At 35.6% G+C, this 19,402-nt stretch overlaps 2 protein-coding genes across 5 annotated transcripts in view; both read left to right on the top strand.

The window, feature by feature from the left end:
* The window catches only part of ZNF654 (zinc finger protein 654), an 83,321-nt gene extending 78,123 nt beyond the window's left edge, over window positions 1-5,198 (top strand). For 2 of the 3 annotated variants that reach the window (XM_047794365.1, XM_047794367.1), the window contains one exon: window positions 1,832-4,763. In XM_047794365.1, the coding sequence (XP_047650321.1) occupies window positions 1,832-4,309 (2,478 nt within the window). In that variant the 3' untranslated portion in view covers window positions 4,310-4,763. The other variant, XM_047794366.1, reaches the window with a different exon arrangement.
* Window positions 5,199-11,383: 6,185 nt separating this feature from the next.
* Window positions 11,384-18,930, top strand: C1H3orf38 (chromosome 1 C3orf38 homolog). Of its 2 annotated transcripts, none has more exons than XM_047794369.1 (3): window positions 11,384-11,741; window positions 14,508-14,746; window positions 16,724-18,930. In XM_047794369.1, the coding sequence occupies exons 1-3, from the start codon at window positions 11,384-11,386 to the stop codon at window positions 17,291-17,293; spliced, it is 1,167 nt and encodes a 388-aa protein (XP_047650325.1). In that variant the 3' UTR covers window positions 17,294-18,930. The 2 variants fall into 2 exon arrangements, with proteins under 2 accessions (XP_047650325.1, XP_047650324.1); XM_047794368.1 differs by having other exon boundaries at window positions 16,721-18,930.
* The last annotated feature ends 472 nt before the right edge of the window (window positions 18,931-19,402 follow it).

The raw sequence follows: 19,402 nt of genomic DNA, 5'->3' as shown, positions 1-19,402 counted from the left end.
TACCTGAAAAGGCTTCACAGAGGAAGATGCTTTCAGCTGGGTTTTGAATGATAGATGAGGATAATATTAATACTTGTAGAGGATTCTGTAGTTTATAGAGCCCTCTTTTGTCATTTTATTAGTTGGTTCTCACAACTATCCAGTGGCATTAATAGGGTGCCAGAGAAATGTGGGGAAGTCTGTGGAAGATGAAACTAATCAAAGAGTTTAATTTCTGTGGGGTGGGGCTGAGTTTGCTAGAGGTCCTGATACCACACTGAAAGTTGAAACTTTAGCCCATAAATATACTGGAATTGTTAAAGGATTTCACATAAGAAAATAAATAGCCTGTTCCCTTTTGTAATGATGCTGAAATTTTTAAACCTCAGCAACTAAGTACATTATAATTTCATGAGGAGAGATAGAAATATAGATAGAACTTTTTGAAAGAAAATGAATTCTGTTTTTCAGCGGTGGATTTGAATTTGCTATATTTGGAAAATATAGGTAGGAATATCTAATCTAGAAAGAAGGACAGACAGAAATAAGAAATTTGGAATCAGTAAAGGATTCCAAGCTGGAAATGGATTTATAGGATACCAAAGTCAATGGAATACATCTGATCTCTTTCATTCTGAAAACATTCATTTTTAAGATCACTATATGCCAAGCCCTATGCTAACCCCAAAAGCATGTTAAAAAAAAAAAAATGAGATACTGCTCCTGTGATTTAGAAATTCAAAGTCAAGGAGTAGGAACATAGTTATAAAAAATATGTACGTGCTTTTTAGAAGTAAGTATAATTTATTCTCAATGGAAAGAATAGAGAATGTTTAAACCCTACCCCAGGGCAGGAGCCAGAATAAGAAAAACTTTCAAGGCAGAAAGAATGAGCAAGAAATGAGTAGGAATTTACTAGCTAGGTAAAGTGATGTGCAAAGTTAAAGGCTGCTTGTGGAACTGCTAAGAGTTGCTTAGCATATAAAGAACTAAGAGGACACAAGACTGGCAATGTAGTGTTGCTTCCTGTCATCTGTAATATACCATATGCAGGCAGTATGATACACACACACACACACTTTTAAAGACATACTATTATCTTTTTCTATTCAAACAAGCATTTAGATCATTCCAACTCACTAGAGCATTATTTATAGTTTGAATTAAGGTAGATAGACAACAAATTACCAACTTAAGGCTGATGCAGTTATCTTTGAGTCACCAGTAAATGTTTCAAAGCTTTAATACTTTTCAGATAACTTCCAGTAAGTTCATTATTCTGATACCTTATTAGATTTGGAAAGGTGATAACTGCCTTCTTCGTGTGGGTCACACTTCTCCCCTTATTTGGATAAATAATATTATTTAATAAGTAAGTAATATGATTTAGTACAGCTTTATGAAAGCATTTACATAAGCAGTTTTTTTAACATCAAAAATTGCTGTTTTTAGAATACATATAATTTAACCCTTCTGCCACAGAATGTGAAATTAGTACCTTAAAACAGGGGCCTAGATTTGTAAGAAACTTTTAATCACCATATGTTTATAAAGTATTTTGTATTTTAATCACCATAAGGTTAAGAAGCATTTTATATTATGGTTAGTAGGGCTTGTCAGACATAAAAATTCAATCCATTGTAAGCTAAAATGCTATCTTTTCCAGAGTATTCTCAAGTTAATGAAGACATATATTTTAAAAAGTTTAACAAGACTACCCACTGAGGAAATTGCACATTTGGAATATTGTATTATTCAGCTTTCATTTCAGAGTTATATTTTAGAAGGATACTAGCAAGTGTTAATAATGTCTTTACAAAGATATTTAGTAGTAATATTTTTCTTTTTATAGGTTGAAGAAGAAGGCTTACAAATTTGTGTTGAAATATGTGGTTGTGCTCTACAACTAGACCTTCATGATGATCCCAAAACTAAATGTCTAATTTATAAAACAATTGCACATTTTTTGCCAAATGATTTGGAGATCCTCAGGATTTGTGCACTCTCAATATTTTTTCTTGAGCGCTCCTTGGAAGCTTATCATACTGTTGAAGAGCTTTACAAACGTCCAGATGAAGAATATAATGAAGGCACAAGTAGTGTTCAAAATCGTGTTCGTTTTGAATTACTTCCTATTTTGAAAAAGGGATTATTTTTTGATCCTGAATTCTGGAACTTCATAATGATTAAGAAAAACTGTGTAGCGTTACTGAGTGATAAATCAGCAGTTAGCTTTCTAAATGAAAGTACACTGGAAAATTCTACAGGTAATGTAAAAAAGGCAGTAGAACAGCAAGGTTTAGCTGAAGGGCTTGACTCTTTTACAGATCAGAGCACTGGAGAGCTTGATCCTGATGAATTATCTGGAGTACAACTAAAAGGTCATATTAATGCAAAGAAAAACCTTACAGCTCTTAATGCTTCCAAAGTAGATCACAGTGTCCCAAGGCATCGGTGTATGTTATGTAACAAGGAATTTCTAGGTGGTCACATTGTAAGGCATGCCCAGGCTCATCAGAAAAAAGGCAGTTTTTCATGTGTGATATGTGGTAGAAAATTTAGAAACAGAGGACTTATGCAGAAACATTTAAAGAATCATGTTAAGAAAATACAGAGACAGCAAATTGCTTCAGCTCAACAGGAGGACCAGGAGAATCCTGCTTTGGAAGAAATAAAATGTTCTGATACTTTCATTTCATTTGAAAACGGGAATTCTGATAATAAGGATTTGGAAGTAGAGACCATTACTGCTTCCAGTGATGGAAACAAAGACATCATCCCTGCACATGTGGGTGAATTCACTGCAGTTCCTGTAAGTGAATCGGAAGATGTCATTGAAAGCATTATTGAAAATGGGAGGGCTGATACTTCTTTAAATAATGTGTCGGAGCCATTACCTATTTGTGTGGATGACTATGAGGAGGAAGAAGATGAAGAAGGTGATTATGAAGAAGATGATTACGATCTAAATCAAGAAACTTCAGTACTTCATAAAATCAATGGAACTGTGTGCCATCCCAAAGACATATATGCGACAGATCAAGAAGGAAACTTTAAGTGCCCTGCTCTTGGCTGTGTCAGGATATTTAAAAGAATTGGATTTCTAAATAAGCATGCAAGGACTGTACATCCAACTGATTTAAATGTGCGGCAAACAGTAATGAAGTGGAGCAAAGGAAAATGCAAATTTTGTCAAAGGCAATTTGAAGATTCTCAGCATTTTATAGATCACCTTAATAGACACAGCTATCCAAATGTGTACTTTTGTTTGCATTTTAATTGCAATGAGTCATTTAAGCTGCCATTCCAACTTGCTCAGCACACAAAAAGTCACAGGATATTTCAAGCTCAGTGTAGTTTTCCAGAATGCCATGAGCTTTTTGAAGATCTTCCTCTGCTCTATGAACATGAAGCTCAACACTATTTAAGTAAAACACCAGAATCATCTGCACAACCAAGTGAAGCAATTCTTTGGGATGTTCTTACAGACTCAAAATCTAATCATCAGGAAAAAGACTCATCTAGTAATGAGAAACAAACTCTTAGTCTGCCAGTTTCTACTAGCAAATCAAGGAAAGATTCTACAGAACCAAAGACATGTATAGAAAGTACAGAAAAGAAAACAGACCGTTTAATTCAGAATGGAAATGAACATTCTGATGACACTGTTTCTGATATAAGCTTGATAGACCAAAAGATGCCTAACATAGAGCCAAATTCTGAAAATAATTGTAGTATTAGTGATTTAGTCAATGGACACAGTGGAATAGAGCAAACACCTTTAGTTTCATCAAATCCTGCTTTGAAAATTGATACAAACAGAATCAGGACAGAAAACGGTTCCATTTTACCCAGTGTTGTACCACAAGAACACAGTACCCTGCCAGTATCTCAGGCACCTTCCAAACCAAATCTGACAAGTGAACATACTTCATATGGCTTAATTTTAACAAAGCCATATGTCAGACCATTGCCTCCCAGTTACCTTGATGAGCGGTACCTTAGTATGCCAAAACGCAGAAAATTTCTGACTGATAGGGTAGATGCCTGTTCTGATCAAGATAACGTTTGTAAAAAATCTGTGAAAAGATTAAGATGTGGCAAATGCCTGACCACCTACTGTAATGCAGAAGCACTTGAGGCTCACCTTGCACAAAAGAAATGTCAGACACTCTTTGGATTTGATTCAGATGATGAAAGTAAGTCTTCTATCTTCTCAGTAGGTATATCTGTAGAAATAGAAAATGCCATAGATCTTTATGAGGTTAAAAAAATTAAAATTTGTATAACACAGATAATAAAGCTCTACCCCATACATTATTTTCTTTAATCTATACAACCACCATGAGGTGATATTACTGTTCCTGTCTTATAGATTAAGCAATCGACATTCACAAGTTAAGTAATTTGCATAGGCACAGGCTTGTGAACTTAAGGAAGCCAGAACTTGAACACAGGTTTTTCCTGCTTTTAGATGATATTCTTTAACTGTATTTGAGGCTTTCCTTCATTCCAAGTTTCATATAATTAAAGGTCTAAAAACAAAGTAATTACGATGGAAATGTTTTTTATCTGCATGCCAGAATGTAAATCGAGTGAAGCTGAGCCTCTATTACTGAAACAAAAATATAAAAGAACCAGAAAATAATCAAAAAACAAAATTGAGCAAAAGAGGAGCTTGCCTTTTGACTAATATCAATGTTCTTTGAATGAATAAGGGTATAAATAAACAGGAAATTAACCTAAAAACATCTATAAAATTTGAATTAACAGACATGTTCTGTTTTACAGGTGCCTGATAAAAAATGTTTCAGAAAGATCTGTCGATCAAGCAGTAGTGTGCAAAAAGCACTACAAGAAAATGCATCATCAGTTTGCTATTTCCCTGATGGCCTTAATTTTAGAGCGGTCTTGGATTACTAAAGATAAAGACAAAGCACATTTTCTAGAATGAACTCACAAAGATGTGCTGGGTTAGACTCCAAAAGGGTTATTACAAAACTCCCAAAGTACCAGTTATCCAGAAAACCACATTTTTTAAAAAGTTGATGATGATTAATAGCAGCATGTTCAGTTTCACTTATGTGAAAAACATGTTCAGGCAACTAGTCAAAAAGAATAACCAGCTATGGCCTTACAGAAAGGGAAAAACTAACCTGTTATAAAAAAAAAAAATGGTGGGGATGGTTTACAATAAACAACTTAAAGTATTTTACAAATGGGATTTGTTTTCTTGTCATGCAGATTATATTCTCCTTTCTGGTCATGCTTTAAGGAACTCTGTTTGGTTTATTATTATTTAGAAACTGATAGATGAAAATAAAACTTGACTTATTACCATGTTAGCCATTAAAAGAGTGTAACTTTTTTCCAGATGATTAAGTCAAAGTTCAGTGAATGACATGCCAGCACTGAAAATTTAAAAACAAAAGAAAACAAAACAACAGTGCTTTGCTAATAAGCTCTTGACTTCCACTTTCTATATTTATAATATCAATGAGTTAGATTTAAAAGGCAGTATCAGTACAAAATGTATCATCAGGAACTCTGAGGAGAGATGGGAGAAATCTAAGACATTAAAGGCTATCTTAGTTGAAGGAAAACACTGAATTGCAAATTCCTCAATGTGAATAATGGTATAAGCACACTGGGATATTTCTATTTGTATATAGAGTAGTATTAGGACATTGCTTGATGATTCATAGTAAGGTCCTTTAGACATTAATATGAGTTATCTAAGTGCAGTCCTAAATAACTGGCTGTAAAAAAAAAAATATGCAGCTAAGAATCAGGTCAAGAATCCATTGGTTTTATTCCATTAGAAGAGTTAATTTTAAAATAAGCCATATTACTCGTGCTTTCTTATTTATTTCTGATGAATTTGGTCTGAATAGTAATTTTTATACATAAAAAAATATTTACACAAAAATTTGCACAGCAAGAACACAGTAAGATATAATGATGCATTTATTTTCTTTGATGACCAGTAATTTCCCTAAGGAAGATTTTAATTTAGGTCAATAAATTGTTAAAACAAAAAAAAATTTTTTAAATACCCTCTCAGATGTGTTCTACTTGTTCGTCTCTAAAAGAGGAAGCTCAAGACCTCCTTTTATCTAATAGTGTTTTAATTTATACCAAGGGTAAATGAACAAAAATGCAAAGGCAAATTCTTCAAAAATAGAGCTATTAATAATGTACTAATGTCAACCAAATATTTCAGTTATTCCAACTGATACATTCTTCTTCAAAGCATATAATTTCATCAGACCCTACTATTAATTTTGGATATTAAAGCTTCTTTAATGAAAATACACTAAGTGGGACTCCTCTTCTAGGGTAGCATCCAGACTTTATTAAATTAGGATTTCCAGGTCATGACAGATCCAGATATATTAAAATTTTTTCCAATTTTATTATTTATCATAGGCATTCACTACTATGCAATTGATAGTCATAAGTCTATTCCAGTCAAATCAGGTTTTTGTTTTGTTATGTAGCCTACATTAGGCTGTGGAATTTACATTTAAATAACAGAAGTAAACACAACTTGATCAGATTTTTAAATCCTTTAAGGTCAACTAACAAAATATTTTCCATACTTCCTAAAACTATAATACTTGAGTTCTATTTCAGTTCAGTCTAAAATACATCATGTAACAAAAAGTCTGTTTGGAAACTAGTTTATATGAACAGTGAAGTTACTCTGAAATATTTCTGCTTTGTACACTTTTCAGATGTTTAATATCACAGCTTAACATTTTATCACATTTTTAACTTTTATTTTTTATAAGTTGTAACTATTGACATAAATCCATGTCTGCAAATTACTCTTTTCATTCATTTTGCAGTTCATACCAAGATGTTTTAAACATACTTCACTTATTATTTTTTTGTCTTCTAGGTTTTATTTCTACTTTTGTGTTGCTAAGGGAAAACTGTTTCTGAGATCAAATTGGTTTATATATAACTAAATCAAGGAATGTTTTATAAAATCTATTTGACCACATTGTTCTAACCTCTATACGTATCAAATAACTGCTATTGAAAGAATGTGTATATGTTCTTATGTATGCCTTATAAAACATAAACTTAGATCATTTTGTTTTTATGGGGTGCATAAGCTTCCAACAGTTCTAATGTGAGATTCAGAAGACAAGAAAGCTTTCTTTTCTTCCCTCAAATTCTTTTCTTTTCTACTTCTATTTTGAGGATATGTTTGTCTTACATGGACCAAGTTTCAGTACTTTTTTGTATTTAAATAAAAACTTCCTTTGAAACATTAAATAGTAACTTTTTGCTATGTTTCAGTAAGGTCAAAAAAACAGCAAATCTTAAATTTTTGCTGCTCAAATATTATGGAGAAGATAGAAAAGGAGAACTTCCGTGGACAAGGACACTGGTACTTTGGGCTTTAGCCATATTCATTTTTTTAAACCACCAATTACATAATGAATAGATAACTTATAACACTGAACTTGTGATTGTTTTCAAATCACACTTGAAAGTTCAGCTGTACTCCTTTCATGTTTGGTTTAAACTGTAGTATGGACGAAAAACCTAAAAGGGATAATAGTGTTTATTTTTTAATTTATTTGGTACTGTAAAACACCTTTTCAGAATGACTAAATGCTGCATATGCATTTTGGAATTGTTAATATGTGAAAGATATTACAGATTCAGCAAGAAAGGAAATTTGTGCTTCCTTGTTGAATATTAAATTATTTTACTTTGCATTTTATAAGAGTACAAATTAAAACTGAGCCATTGAACTGCAATAAATCAACAATAGTGTCTCATTTCAAGAAATTTTTTGTATTGTACATAGATTTGTTCAATAAAACATTGTCCTTGTTGGTAATGAAGTGTTCAGTTTTATGTAGCACATTGCTTCAAAAGGAATTAGGCTTAAGGTATACATAGTAAATAAGAAATTTCTATTATGTCTCATATTCAATTACTGAATGAGTTTTAAAAACATAATATAAAAAATAAAACTAAAGGTTTATGCAAAGTATTTTTCGACATAATGTCCATATGCAGGAATTACAGGCTGATAGATTTCTGGTTACTAAAGTCATTTCAGGTAAATGATTTTGGTATTATATAGTAAGTACCCTCTGCAAACTTAGTAGGTGGAAGACAAATAACAGAACTCTCCAAAATGCAAGAAAGTGATGGACTGATCTACATTGGTAATTCTTCAGAGATGAAGAGCCTCTGATGGAATTTTAAAAGACTGTGAAGTCATTTTGAAATAAGATGTAAATTATGAAAATTATTTCCTATAAAAGCATTTCAGTGGGAAAAATGTTTAAGCTGATTAGTAATCTGTACCTAAAAGTGAGGTCCTTGGGCATGAGGGTTCCTACTCTTGGTTCATTGACAAAGGAAAACCCCCTACATTTTTTTTTGCTGTAACTTGCAACTTGAAAAAGTGGAGGCTGAAGTAGGAAGAGAATGTGTTACCAGCACTGCAAATAAAGAATAGATACTGTATTAAATACAGTGATTTGCACATACTACAATGTTATGCTTTGAAAAGCACTATGAGAAAGTTAATGAAGCATTCTAGAGTTGAAATCTAGTATTTGCCATCTATGATTTATGGTCATATGATCTTAGACAAATAAATGTATTAAGATATTTAGATAATGTTATTGGGGTTATCTAGACTTTCAATTTTTTTTTCTGAAATTTGAGGAATGCTGGGAAGCAAATATACTTTGAAGATAAATTAGATTGCTTTCACAGCATAATATAAGAACCATACTGATTTCAAAAATCATAAGAGGCCAGAAGTTTGGGCTGTTTATCAATATTTGAAATGGAGGTAATCCAATACTATATGGAATAAAAACAAAAAACAGGAGGGGTTCCTGCCTTATTTATGGGTGCTGCACACTGGAGAAGAAATGGTTTCTGTTTTACTCAATTACTGTGTACCAGCTTACTTTTATATGTATTGCCTCTAATTGTTAACCCAGAGGTATGAAGACTGCTTTTTAGACACCAAGGCTCAGAAAGGTTAAATAATTTGACTAATCACACAGCCAATAAATGGAAAGGTGAGACTGAAAAATCAGACTTTTTCCTCCCAAAACCACAATGCCACACAGATTCCATTCTGCCACGTGGTTTTCCTTATAAAAGTAGAGCATGAGTGGATCTAATATATCCAAATGGCGAGAGGTAGACTTGCCTGAGGATGTGATTTCAGAGACAAAAGATGAAGTCTGTAAGGACATGGCTGGTTGATTTTCATTTTCTTCTACTGGCAGTGATTCTTAACAGTGTGATCCGTGGAACAGGAGAGTAAGCATCACCTAAGAATTTTTTAGAAATATTAAATTTCTGATAAGGTGGGGGACCAGTCTGTCATTTAACAAATTCTCCAGGTGATTTTGATAGAGTTTGAAAGCCGCAGATCTAAAGCAATGAGGTTCTTCATATTTCCCTAGAAGGTAAACTATTAAATTCATAGAGCCCTCTTAGAAACTCAATTTCCAGGACATTTTAAAAAGTCCCCTTTTCAGAGGTATTTAAAATAAATATGTTGAATGAATGGGTATTTTAACAGGGCAAATACCCCCAAGTCACTCTAATCCAGAGAACTTTTTCTCAAAAAGTGTTCAGTAATTGAAACTACTAGAGTGCAATTTAATTAAAACAGCTCAAAGAAGTGTGGTGATCAGTTGTAGTCAAATTGTAGAATGCATCCCACTGAGCTCAGACTTCCTCACCGGTTAAAAGGGGAGAGCCATTCTTGCAAGGTTAAGAATTAAATCCATGAGGGGCCTGATGCTGAGCCCTTTCTGTCATGATTTTACTAAATTTCTCTTCATGTTATGGCTCCTGTACTATCCTTGGCTCCAGCCAAAAATAGCCTCGCAGTTTTATCCCATGCATTTTTCACTACTGCTCTCTTTTACCTGTAATTCTTTTTCTGCCCCACTCCTCATTCTTTGCTTAATCTTTCTGGGCATCACCACACTCTCCAGAAAGCCTAATCTCTCTCGATAATTCCTGATTTCTCTATTGAAACCTATTTCCCCCAGTCTTTCTTCTCTCAGTAAATATCAACTCCAGTTGCTCAAACCAAAGCCTTGCCATAATCCCTAACTTGTCACATCCTCCACTCTCACCTAGGCTACTGTATTAGTCTTCTAGTTGGGTTCTCTGCCCTCTGGCAGTCTGTTGTGAACACCAGCAACTAAAATGATCCAGTTTGAAACAAGTCAGATCATGCTATTTCTCAGTTTAAAATCCTCCAATGGCCTTAATTCACTCGTTTATTCAAATATTTTATTGCATGTTTACTATGAGCCAGGCTTTGTAATAGGCAATGAAAAAAGAAGAAGATAAAAACCCCTGGCTCACAGAATTTGTATTCTACCAGGGGGCCAAAAACACAGTATAAATGCTAAAGAGAAAAATTAAGTGGGTAGAGAAGATATCAGTAAGTTAGTTTAACCATGTTTTGAAAACTTATTTTAAAGACTGTATTTACAGTGTATTTTGTTACTGGTATTTAGCTGTGATATTAATAAAAAAGTTAAACTTGCTCACCTGGATCTGCAGATGTGTACATTTCGCCTATTAACTGGCAATAATCTAATTAAATGTTAAATTTAAAATATAGCTAAAACAATCGAAGGAGACAGAACCAAGTGACAATGTGTCTTAAGTTCCCCTCTCATGAATGTGGCTGGCTGTCATACTAGTTAGCAGTAATAACAAGAGCTAATATATACTGGTCTCTTCCCTGGCACCAGGCACAGTTCTTCGCCCGCCCCCCTACGCAGCAACAACGATGAAGTAGGTATCTCTACTAGATCCACTTCCAGACAGAAAACTGAGGGACCAAAGAGCTTGCTTACAGTCACAGTAAATGACGGAATAAAACCCTGGCAGTCTGACGTTCAGTGTTCCCAACCTTACACTAAAGTCAAGCCCCCGAGGATCAGAAGGGAAGCCACAGACGAGCCCAGCATTTTGGAAAGTCAGCTGGAAGGCAGGCAGGAGTGGCAAATGACAGATGACGTTTCCCTTAAATCTTCCAAGTATAATGTTTTTCAAAACAAATTATTTTAACACAGAACTATGTAATTTTACAATATGAAACTATAGGTGCACCCAACTCAGAAGTGGCCGCGGAGAACTTTCAAGCGCTCCGAGGGGCTGGGCCTGCGGGAGGGGAGGAGCCGCCTTCACTGGGCGGCCCAGCGGAATGACGGGAGTTCGCCGTGCGCGGGGCCGCCGTTCGCTTTCCACGCACCTGCGTAGCTCTGCCAGGCGCTCTTCTGGAGGAGGGACTCTTGAAGAGCTCAGATTCGTTTTCCTTTGTGGAAGGTCAATGTCCCTGGTGTAAACGCGGTGCTTCCTTAAAGTGAAGTCCCTGGGAATGCACTTAGTCCCAGCCAGCCCGGAACTACAGGTTGGAGCACGGCGTTTCCTGATCGCCCTCACTGACGATCACTTCCGCCCACGGGCCTGGAATACCCGTAGGCCCTTTGGCGGCGAACTGAAGGAAAGACACTTCCGGTATCTGTTGCCTAGGCGCTGGCCCGGTGGGCCTGAGGGAAGCGACGTTATTGGCGTCGTCTTCCCCACCCCCATCTTCCTGGGGGTCGAGATGTCTGGGCTTAGTCATGCAGAGATGGAGGGCTGTCGTAACCTGCTCGGCCTGCTGAACAACGACGAAATCCTGGCCCTATGTGACACCATCACCAACCGCCTAGTGCAGCCTGAAGACCGCCAAGGTAAGGGTAGACCCTGCTCCCCGAGGGCGGCCGGCCCTTCCCACGCCTCCCCGGTCCCTAGCTTGCGGGAACGTCTGAGTGCAGGTCCTCCCAGGCCTTGCCTGCAGCCCGCCCAGGCCTTGCCTGCAGCCCGCCCAGGCCTTGCCTGCAGCCCTCCCGGGATCGCGCTGGTGCGGAACCTTAGGGGAATCAAGGCCACCGCACTGCTCTGTGTCTTTGGAACCACGGTGCAGCCTGGGGTGGTCCCGCCGCGCCTAGGCCTTGGGGGAAGTGGAGGCTGAAAACGACGCAGCTTCCAGGTTTTAATCATTAAATGTTATGGGGCAAATGCTGCTTGTTTCGAGAATTCAAAGTTCGTGAATAGTGATTTTTTTTTTTTTTGTAAAGATTTCAGTTGAGTCACGGTGTTTCCTTTTTCAGTTTCGTTTAGGAGTGTCAGCTGTTGCTCATTTTTTTCTTCGTGCTTGGGAGAAGATACCATAAACACTTTGTATCAGTCTGCTACGTAAAATCACTGTTGTTGTAAAAGAGCAGATAGTTTGAAGCCATGTCTCCTTTTGGATCCAGTTTTTTCTGAGATAATTCTGTGAACTAGGACTGAATTACTTTCAGAGCCAAATAAACATTTCAGTAGAGTAGGTTTGGTTTCATGGATTAACCCATATAAAAATTCAATGAGTAGTTTAAGTAATTGAATCATCTTGTATATTACCTAGCTAGTTTTATTTTAAATTTGCTGAGTTTTACTTTAAAATGTGAAAATTTCCGACTCATACTAGCGTATGACTTAAGTATCTACAAAAGACTCCGCCTTTTAAAACTTTTTCTGCTTTTAAGTCGCTTTTACATTTTCACCATTTAATAAGGTCATTCATTTGAAAGTGAACTATGAACATGAAACGAATAAATTTTTAATAACTCAGACCGAAAATAATTTTAGGCTTAAAGTAGTTCTTTAGCACTTACATAATCACCTTCTAATAATTTAGTGAATGTGAATTTAAAATCATAGTCTATAAAAATGCTGCATTTAATTGATGGTGGTTCTAAAAGCAAACAAGAAGAAACGAAACTACCCAGTACAAAAATGTTAAATGATTTGAAGTTATTTTTCAGAGAGGAAAAAAATAAGCACATGAAAAGATAGCTCTTTAGAAAGCAGTGAAATGAAAACCAAAAATATAGTGTCTTTTATATATACCAAAGCGGGCAAAAACATCTAAATTTCAGGTGTTGTTGCTTTTGTGAAGTCAGTCTTTGACCATTACTGGGGAGTGTAAATTAGAACTACTACTTTGGAAAACAAGTTTGATATTTATCTTCCAGAATGGGAAGACTGCCTACCCGAGCTTATCAGACTTGAATATGCCTATAAATCTCTCAGGATCTTGTTAAAATGCAGTCTGATTGAGTAGTTTTGGAGTGGGCCCAGAAGTTCCACATTTCTAACAAGCTCCAGGTGATACTCATGTTACTCCACCCCTCTGTGCTGGGAGACAGATATGGAAATGTTCAAAAGTAACAGTGTTTGCAATTGGATACACATGATAAGTCTAACAAAAGGATACCTTGGGGTATAGTCATATACCTGTGGTACAGCACTGAAAATGAATTAACTACAGCTGTGTCTGTCCACATAATTAATCTCAAACATTAAGCTAATTACAAAAGACTATTGATGGATTAGATTTATAGACTAGTTTGAAAAACACTGTATTGTGTAGAGATATAGTTATGCTGTACAAGTATAAAAAAATTGAGGGAGCGATAAACACCATTTAGGGTAGCAGCTTCATGGGAGGTGAGTGAGGAGATAGGTAATAGCACTAGGTAGGGAGAGGTAAAAACAAAGGCTTCAGAATTCCTGTTGTGGCGCAGCGGAAACGAATCTGACTAGGAACCATGAGGTTGCAGGTTCAATCCCTGGCCTCACTCAGTTGGTTAAGGATCCAGTGTAACTGTGAGCTGTGGTGTAGGTTGGAGACACGGCTCAGATCTGGCATTGCTGTGGCTGTAGTATAGGCTGACGGCAACAGCTGCGATTAGACCCCTAGCCTGGAAACCTCCCTATGCCACAGGTGTGGCCCTAAAAAAAAAAAAGATAAATAATAAAGGCCTCAGAGATACTAGTAATTCCTATGTCTTAAGTTATGTGGTGTGTACATAGGAGTTCATTTTATTGCCATCCTGTATACCTTATATGTTAAACAATAATCTTTAGTCTGTTGTTTAAAATAAATTCTTTAAAAATGAGAGAATACAAATTTTGCTTTTGCCACTTCTTAGAAGTATTTACATAATGTATTCTTGACTTTCAATATCTGTAGAGTGAGAAGATTGAACTGAAAGGTCTTGCACACTTTTTGCACCTTAAAGTTATCTATTGTAATTTTACTTATTTATAAGGATTAAAAATAAATTTGGGTCCACTGACCTACTGGACTTCCTCTTATTCAAATTTTCTCTTAAAATACAACCACTCTTTTTTTTAAAAGGAAGTGCTTACATTTACAATCTCTTGAGAGAAGTGAAAGGAAGGAGGAAGTTTAGATACAGAAATTTACAAAAGTTACAGCATAAAGAAATTTTTTTAAAACCTCAAACCTGACAATCTACTTCTCGGCTTTTTAAAGTGATAACCATCTCATACAAAAGCTTATGTCATGACAAGAATTTATAAATATTATTTGATAGAGTTTCTGCTGACCATGAACAAATTTACAAGTGATTCATGATTTTCTATTAATCTTTACAATTTTCTTCTAGATGCCATTCGTGCAATATTAGTGTACAGTCAAAGTGTAGAAGAACTTTTGAAACGTAAAAAAGTCCACCGTGAAGTCATATTTAAATACTTGGCAACACAAGGGGTTATTATACCTCCAGCTACAGAAAAACACAATCTTATTCAGCATGCAAAGGATTACTGGAAAAAACAATTACACTGGAAATTGAAGGAAACACCAGAGCCAGTTAAGACAGAGGACGTTAGACTCTTTGAACAGGTAAAATAGATCTTATGGTCATATCCTAAACCGTAGTTCTGAGTAAAAATCTCTAGATAAACCTAGATTGTGGTGAAATGGTTGTTTTATTTTTTGTAATTCTAGCTTTACTTTATATCTTTTGCATCCTAAAGAGCAGTTAAGCATCTGAGATCAATTATATTTAATATTTAGTAATGTTTATATAATATTCTATTGATATGTGAGAAAAAATGGGAGTTCCCGTAGTGGCGCAGTGGTTAATGAATCCGACTAGGAACCATGAGGTTGTGGGTTCAATCCCTGGCCTTGCTCAGTGGGTTAAGGATCCGGCGTTGCCATGATCTGTGGTGTAGGTCACAGATGAGGCTCGGATCTCACGTTGCTGTGTCTGCAGCGCAGGCCAGTGGCTACAGCTCCAATTGGACCCCTAGCCTGAGAACCTCCATGTGCTGCGGGAGCGGCCCTAGAAAAAGGCAAAAAGACCAAAAAAAAAAATGTTTTATATCTCTTTAGCAAATGAGGACTATTAATTTTTAAAGAGCGGATAAACTATAGGATCTACTGAATTTTAATTTACCCCGTGGTTCTCTCATTTTTTTCCCCCACTTTAAAAAAATACTATTGTAAGTCCTTTCTCATTTTGAAGATTTTCTTTGGTATTAAGCGGCAAAAATTTCATGAAAGAAACGTAGATTTATTTATTTTTTAAATTTTTTAGCTAGAAAAAAATCTTATTTTAGTAATTTTCTCCATTTGATATTGGCTGTTCCTGTTTCTTTGGTGTATCTCCACTGTACATTTTAGATATTGTGTAAATATTTAAATATCAATTGAATCTTCAGGTAATTTGCAGTTTTTAATTAAACTACATACCTCTTTGAATTAATGGGCTTTTACAGTGAGAGATGCTTATCATCACATTAGGAAAAGGTCTTCCAAGGGCTTCCTTAAGGTACTGAAAAGAATGTTGACTTTGAAATCATATAGATATGACTTCAAATTAGAGTCTGCTGTATACTGGGTGTAAATGAACAGGTAAGGACCTGAACCTTGTTTTCTTTATAAAATGGGCATAACAGGAGTTCCCGGCGTGGCGCAGTGGTTAACAAATCCAATTAGGAACCACGAGATTGTGGGCTCGATCTCTGGCCTTGCTCAGTGGGTTAAGGATCCGGCATTGCCGTGAGCTGTGGTGTAGGTCGCAGATGCGGCTCGGATCCTGAGGTTGCTCTGGCTGTGGCATAGGCCAGTGGCTACAGCTCCGATTAGACCCCTAGCCTGGTAATCTCCATATGCCACAGGAGTGGCCCTAGAAAAGGCAAAAAGGCAAAAAAAAAAAAGGCATATCAGGAATAATTCTGTCATAAGGCTTATGAAGATAAATGGAACTAGTACCGAAATGCCATGTACTGTGCCCAGTAAATACAGTACCTTTGGTCTAAATGAGGTACTGTGCTCTGGAATACACAATTGAACATAAAATCTAACCTATCAGGTATATTTTTGTAATTATTTCCTTTGGAAAAAATAGTATAAAATTAATCCTAATTCTAGAAAATACCCTGTTTCATTCATTAGAAGTTCTCTGTTTAAAGACTTACTAATTAATTAATCCACAAAGTGTATCCACAGTTAAAGAAAATGCTATGTAAATCATTATTATTGACTCTTTCTTCATGCTGATATTTCAAGAGACTTTGTTGAACCTTAATTTCTTAGCAGAATTTTCAGAAGTTTAAGCTAAGAAATTCTAAAATGATTTTTCCCCTTTTTGAGAAAAAGTTTACTGGGCATGATGGATTTATATTTTATTTATCTGTTTTTTGTGTGTCTTTTTAGGGCTCCACCCACAGCATGTGGAAGTTCCCAGGCTAGGAGTTGAATCGGTGCTGCATCTGTGGCCTGCACCATAGCACAGCAATGCCAGATCCATCAGAGCCGTGTCTTCGACCTACACCACAGCTCACAGCATATTTTATTTATCTTAATCAGCAGGAAAAAGAAGATAAAAAAGCTGAAAAGATTGATTTTCGTCGATTAGGTGAAGAATTCTGTCACTGGTTCTTTGAACTTCTTAATTCTCAGAATCCTTTTCTGGGACCACCTCAAGATGAATGGGGGCCACAGCACTTCTGGCATGATGTCAAGCTTAGGTTTTATTATAACACATCTGAACAAAATGTGATAGACTACCATGGAGCAGAAATTGTGAGCCTTCGTTTGCTGTCACTAGTGAAAGAAGAATATCTTTTTCTCAGTCCCAACCTAGATTCCCATGGACTGAAATGTGCTTCTTCTCCCCATGGTCTAGTTATGGTTGGAGTTGCTGGGACTGTCCACCGAGGGAACACTTGTTTGGGCATTTTTGAACAAATTTTTGGACTCATCCGCTGCCCTTTTGTGGAGAATACTTGGAAAATCAAATTTATCAACCTGAGAATTATTGGAGAGAGTTCCCTTGCTCCTGGAACATTAACGAAACCAGCTATTACACTTGAACCAAGCGATCTAGAAGCCTTTTATGATATAAACAGTTTATGTGGTCCAGTGAAGTACGACTTGTAAGGCAGGCATTGGATAGTGGGACTGGAGACCAAGCTTTATCTAGTGGAAATGAGGCAGTGTTGAACAAAAGAAAACTAATTTTACCCAGCCCTTAAAGCATTGAGTACTGTATGTCAGTCTGAAAAATCTATACAGAAATTCTTCCAAATACTACATCAGTAATGTCTAAGTGATTTCAGATTCGGGGATTGACATATTTTAGTTGAAATGTCTTTATTGACAACAGGCCAACATATTTTGTGAATACTTGCCTCTTTCTACCTGAGCTGCAGCAAATGTTTGAAAGTTTCATCCAATTTGTCAAATAAATCCTACTTTAGATGTTATAACTACGGTGTGCCTTAGAAACCAGTTAATATTTTCCTTGTACTTACTGGATATTCTCCTAATATCTGTACTTTTCATGTGGGGGAAAAAATTGTGTTCAAGGCTTCCCCTTTTAAGTTTCTCTTAGTTACTCTTACCTAAATCTGGATAATTTGACAAATGCATCTTACAACATTATTGCTTAAGAAGTAATACATATTTTAGAGATGTTTAATGTAAACTCACTTCTCATTTTAGAAACCTTGAATGACATAAAAAAGTCCAGTGATTTAGTTGGTGGAGCAAAATTTAACTTGCCTTTTTAAATATTAGAAGAACATTTTTCAAAATTATCTATTGTTGTCCAGGCTAAATATTTTAACAATCTGCAACATTTTCTGAAATATTTTGGGCAATGATAACATGCTATTCTCAAAAAGCAGAACTTTTTCTTATCTAAGGCTTCAGCTAACAGTTTTATAAAGCATTTTATTATACACCATAAAGAAAACATACTGTTGACATTTTTTAAAGTTCCTAACTTAAATTACTTTTTTTTTTCCTCTTGAATGACATTGGAGAAAGGGACCCCCCAAAAAAAACCATACCAAGATATACTCTAACATCATAAAGTTATTAGAATTTTTTCACCTCTAATTTGTTTTACTAGATTTGAGTCACAAAGTTAAATTGCCAGATTACACAGTTGCTTTCAAGTTTAAATTCCTCATCACCCAGCACCTACTTGCTGAATCTGAATTTAGTTAGGAATTTCAATTACAAAAATGCCTTTTGGAAAAAAATTCAGCTGGGAAATGTGATGAGGTATTGTGCATATTAATTTTTTAATTTTAATTCTGTTCGTGATCATCTAGGGTAACAGAACATTTTGGAGGTGGGAGGAAAAATTTCATTTGGGGTTTTTTTTTTAAATGCCATGCCTCTAATGAGCAGTACAAGTTGATATGTCTTAAAATAAGAACTTAATAAAGAAGGGAAATCCCTTTTGTCTGTTGTAAGAATTGTGTATTGTTTAGATTTAAACCCAAGTTATCTTTTTCTTTAAGCTTGAAATATTATCATAACATGCAGTTGATAAATATCCTAAGGAAAGGATGAAATATAAAACTATTCTCATCTGTTTTCTTTGTGCTATTGATGTCAAATACTGCAGAAATAATAGTGAAGATGCTCAGTATGGGCAGAAATTGCCTATAGATATCTTCAGTATTGAAATTTTGAACGTGTAACACTCAAGTAAGGCCGCATGTTCTTTTAATCATCCTTAAAAATTTGAAGTCTTTCTGATAGACTAAATGAGGTTAAAAGCTGTATTTTATTTCCTTTGAGTCCCCACAGCTGGGTACACAGTACGAACTAATGTCTTGAATGGGTGAATGAATGAGCAAAAGAAGCTTACATACTGTATAAGAGACTTTTTTGCATATGGATTTTCTTTGGTTCTGGTCATTAGTGATTTTTTTTGGGGGGGGGTCATAGCATCTGTTTGAATTTAATATACAGATATATAAACTCATAGGCCCCAAACTAAGATTAGGATAAAATTTAACTTTCCACTAAAATTTTCTGACATTCAAAAGTCAAAGGTCAGAGAAGGATATACTGGAAGACCCTAAGATACAATAAATCCTTACAGGGGAAGTGTATACTTCCTATTCAGAGAGAAGACCTAGCGGAATTGGGAATTGTTTACGAAGCTTAAAGTTTGGTCGGGTCTTGAGAAGGTCCGAAAGCACAATGCAGATTGAACACTACTTTTACTACCACCCACTGCTTGGTTTA

Source organism: Phacochoerus africanus, chromosome 1, assembly GCF_016906955.1.
Source record: "Phacochoerus africanus isolate WHEZ1 chromosome 1, ROS_Pafr_v1, whole genome shotgun sequence".
Lineage (NCBI taxonomy): Eukaryota > Metazoa > Chordata > Mammalia > Artiodactyla > Suidae > Phacochoerus > Phacochoerus africanus.
This window is presented reverse-complemented; position numbering and strand designations above follow the sequence as displayed.

Excerpts from the sequence above, each read along its gene's own strand:
- C1H3orf38 (XM_047794368.1), top strand. The coding sequence starts at position 11,384 with ATGCACTTAGTCCCAGCCAGCCCGGAACTACAGGTTGGAGCACGGCGT. Across the intron at positions 11,742-14,507 it reads GCAGCCTGAAGACCGCCAAG|ATGCCATTCGTGCAATATTA; the intron begins GTAAGGGTAGAC and ends ATTTTCTTCTAG. Across the intron at positions 14,747-16,720 it reads ACGTTAGACTCTTTGAACAG|CAGGAAAAAGAAGATAAAAA; the intron begins GTAAAATAGATC and ends TATCTTAATCAG.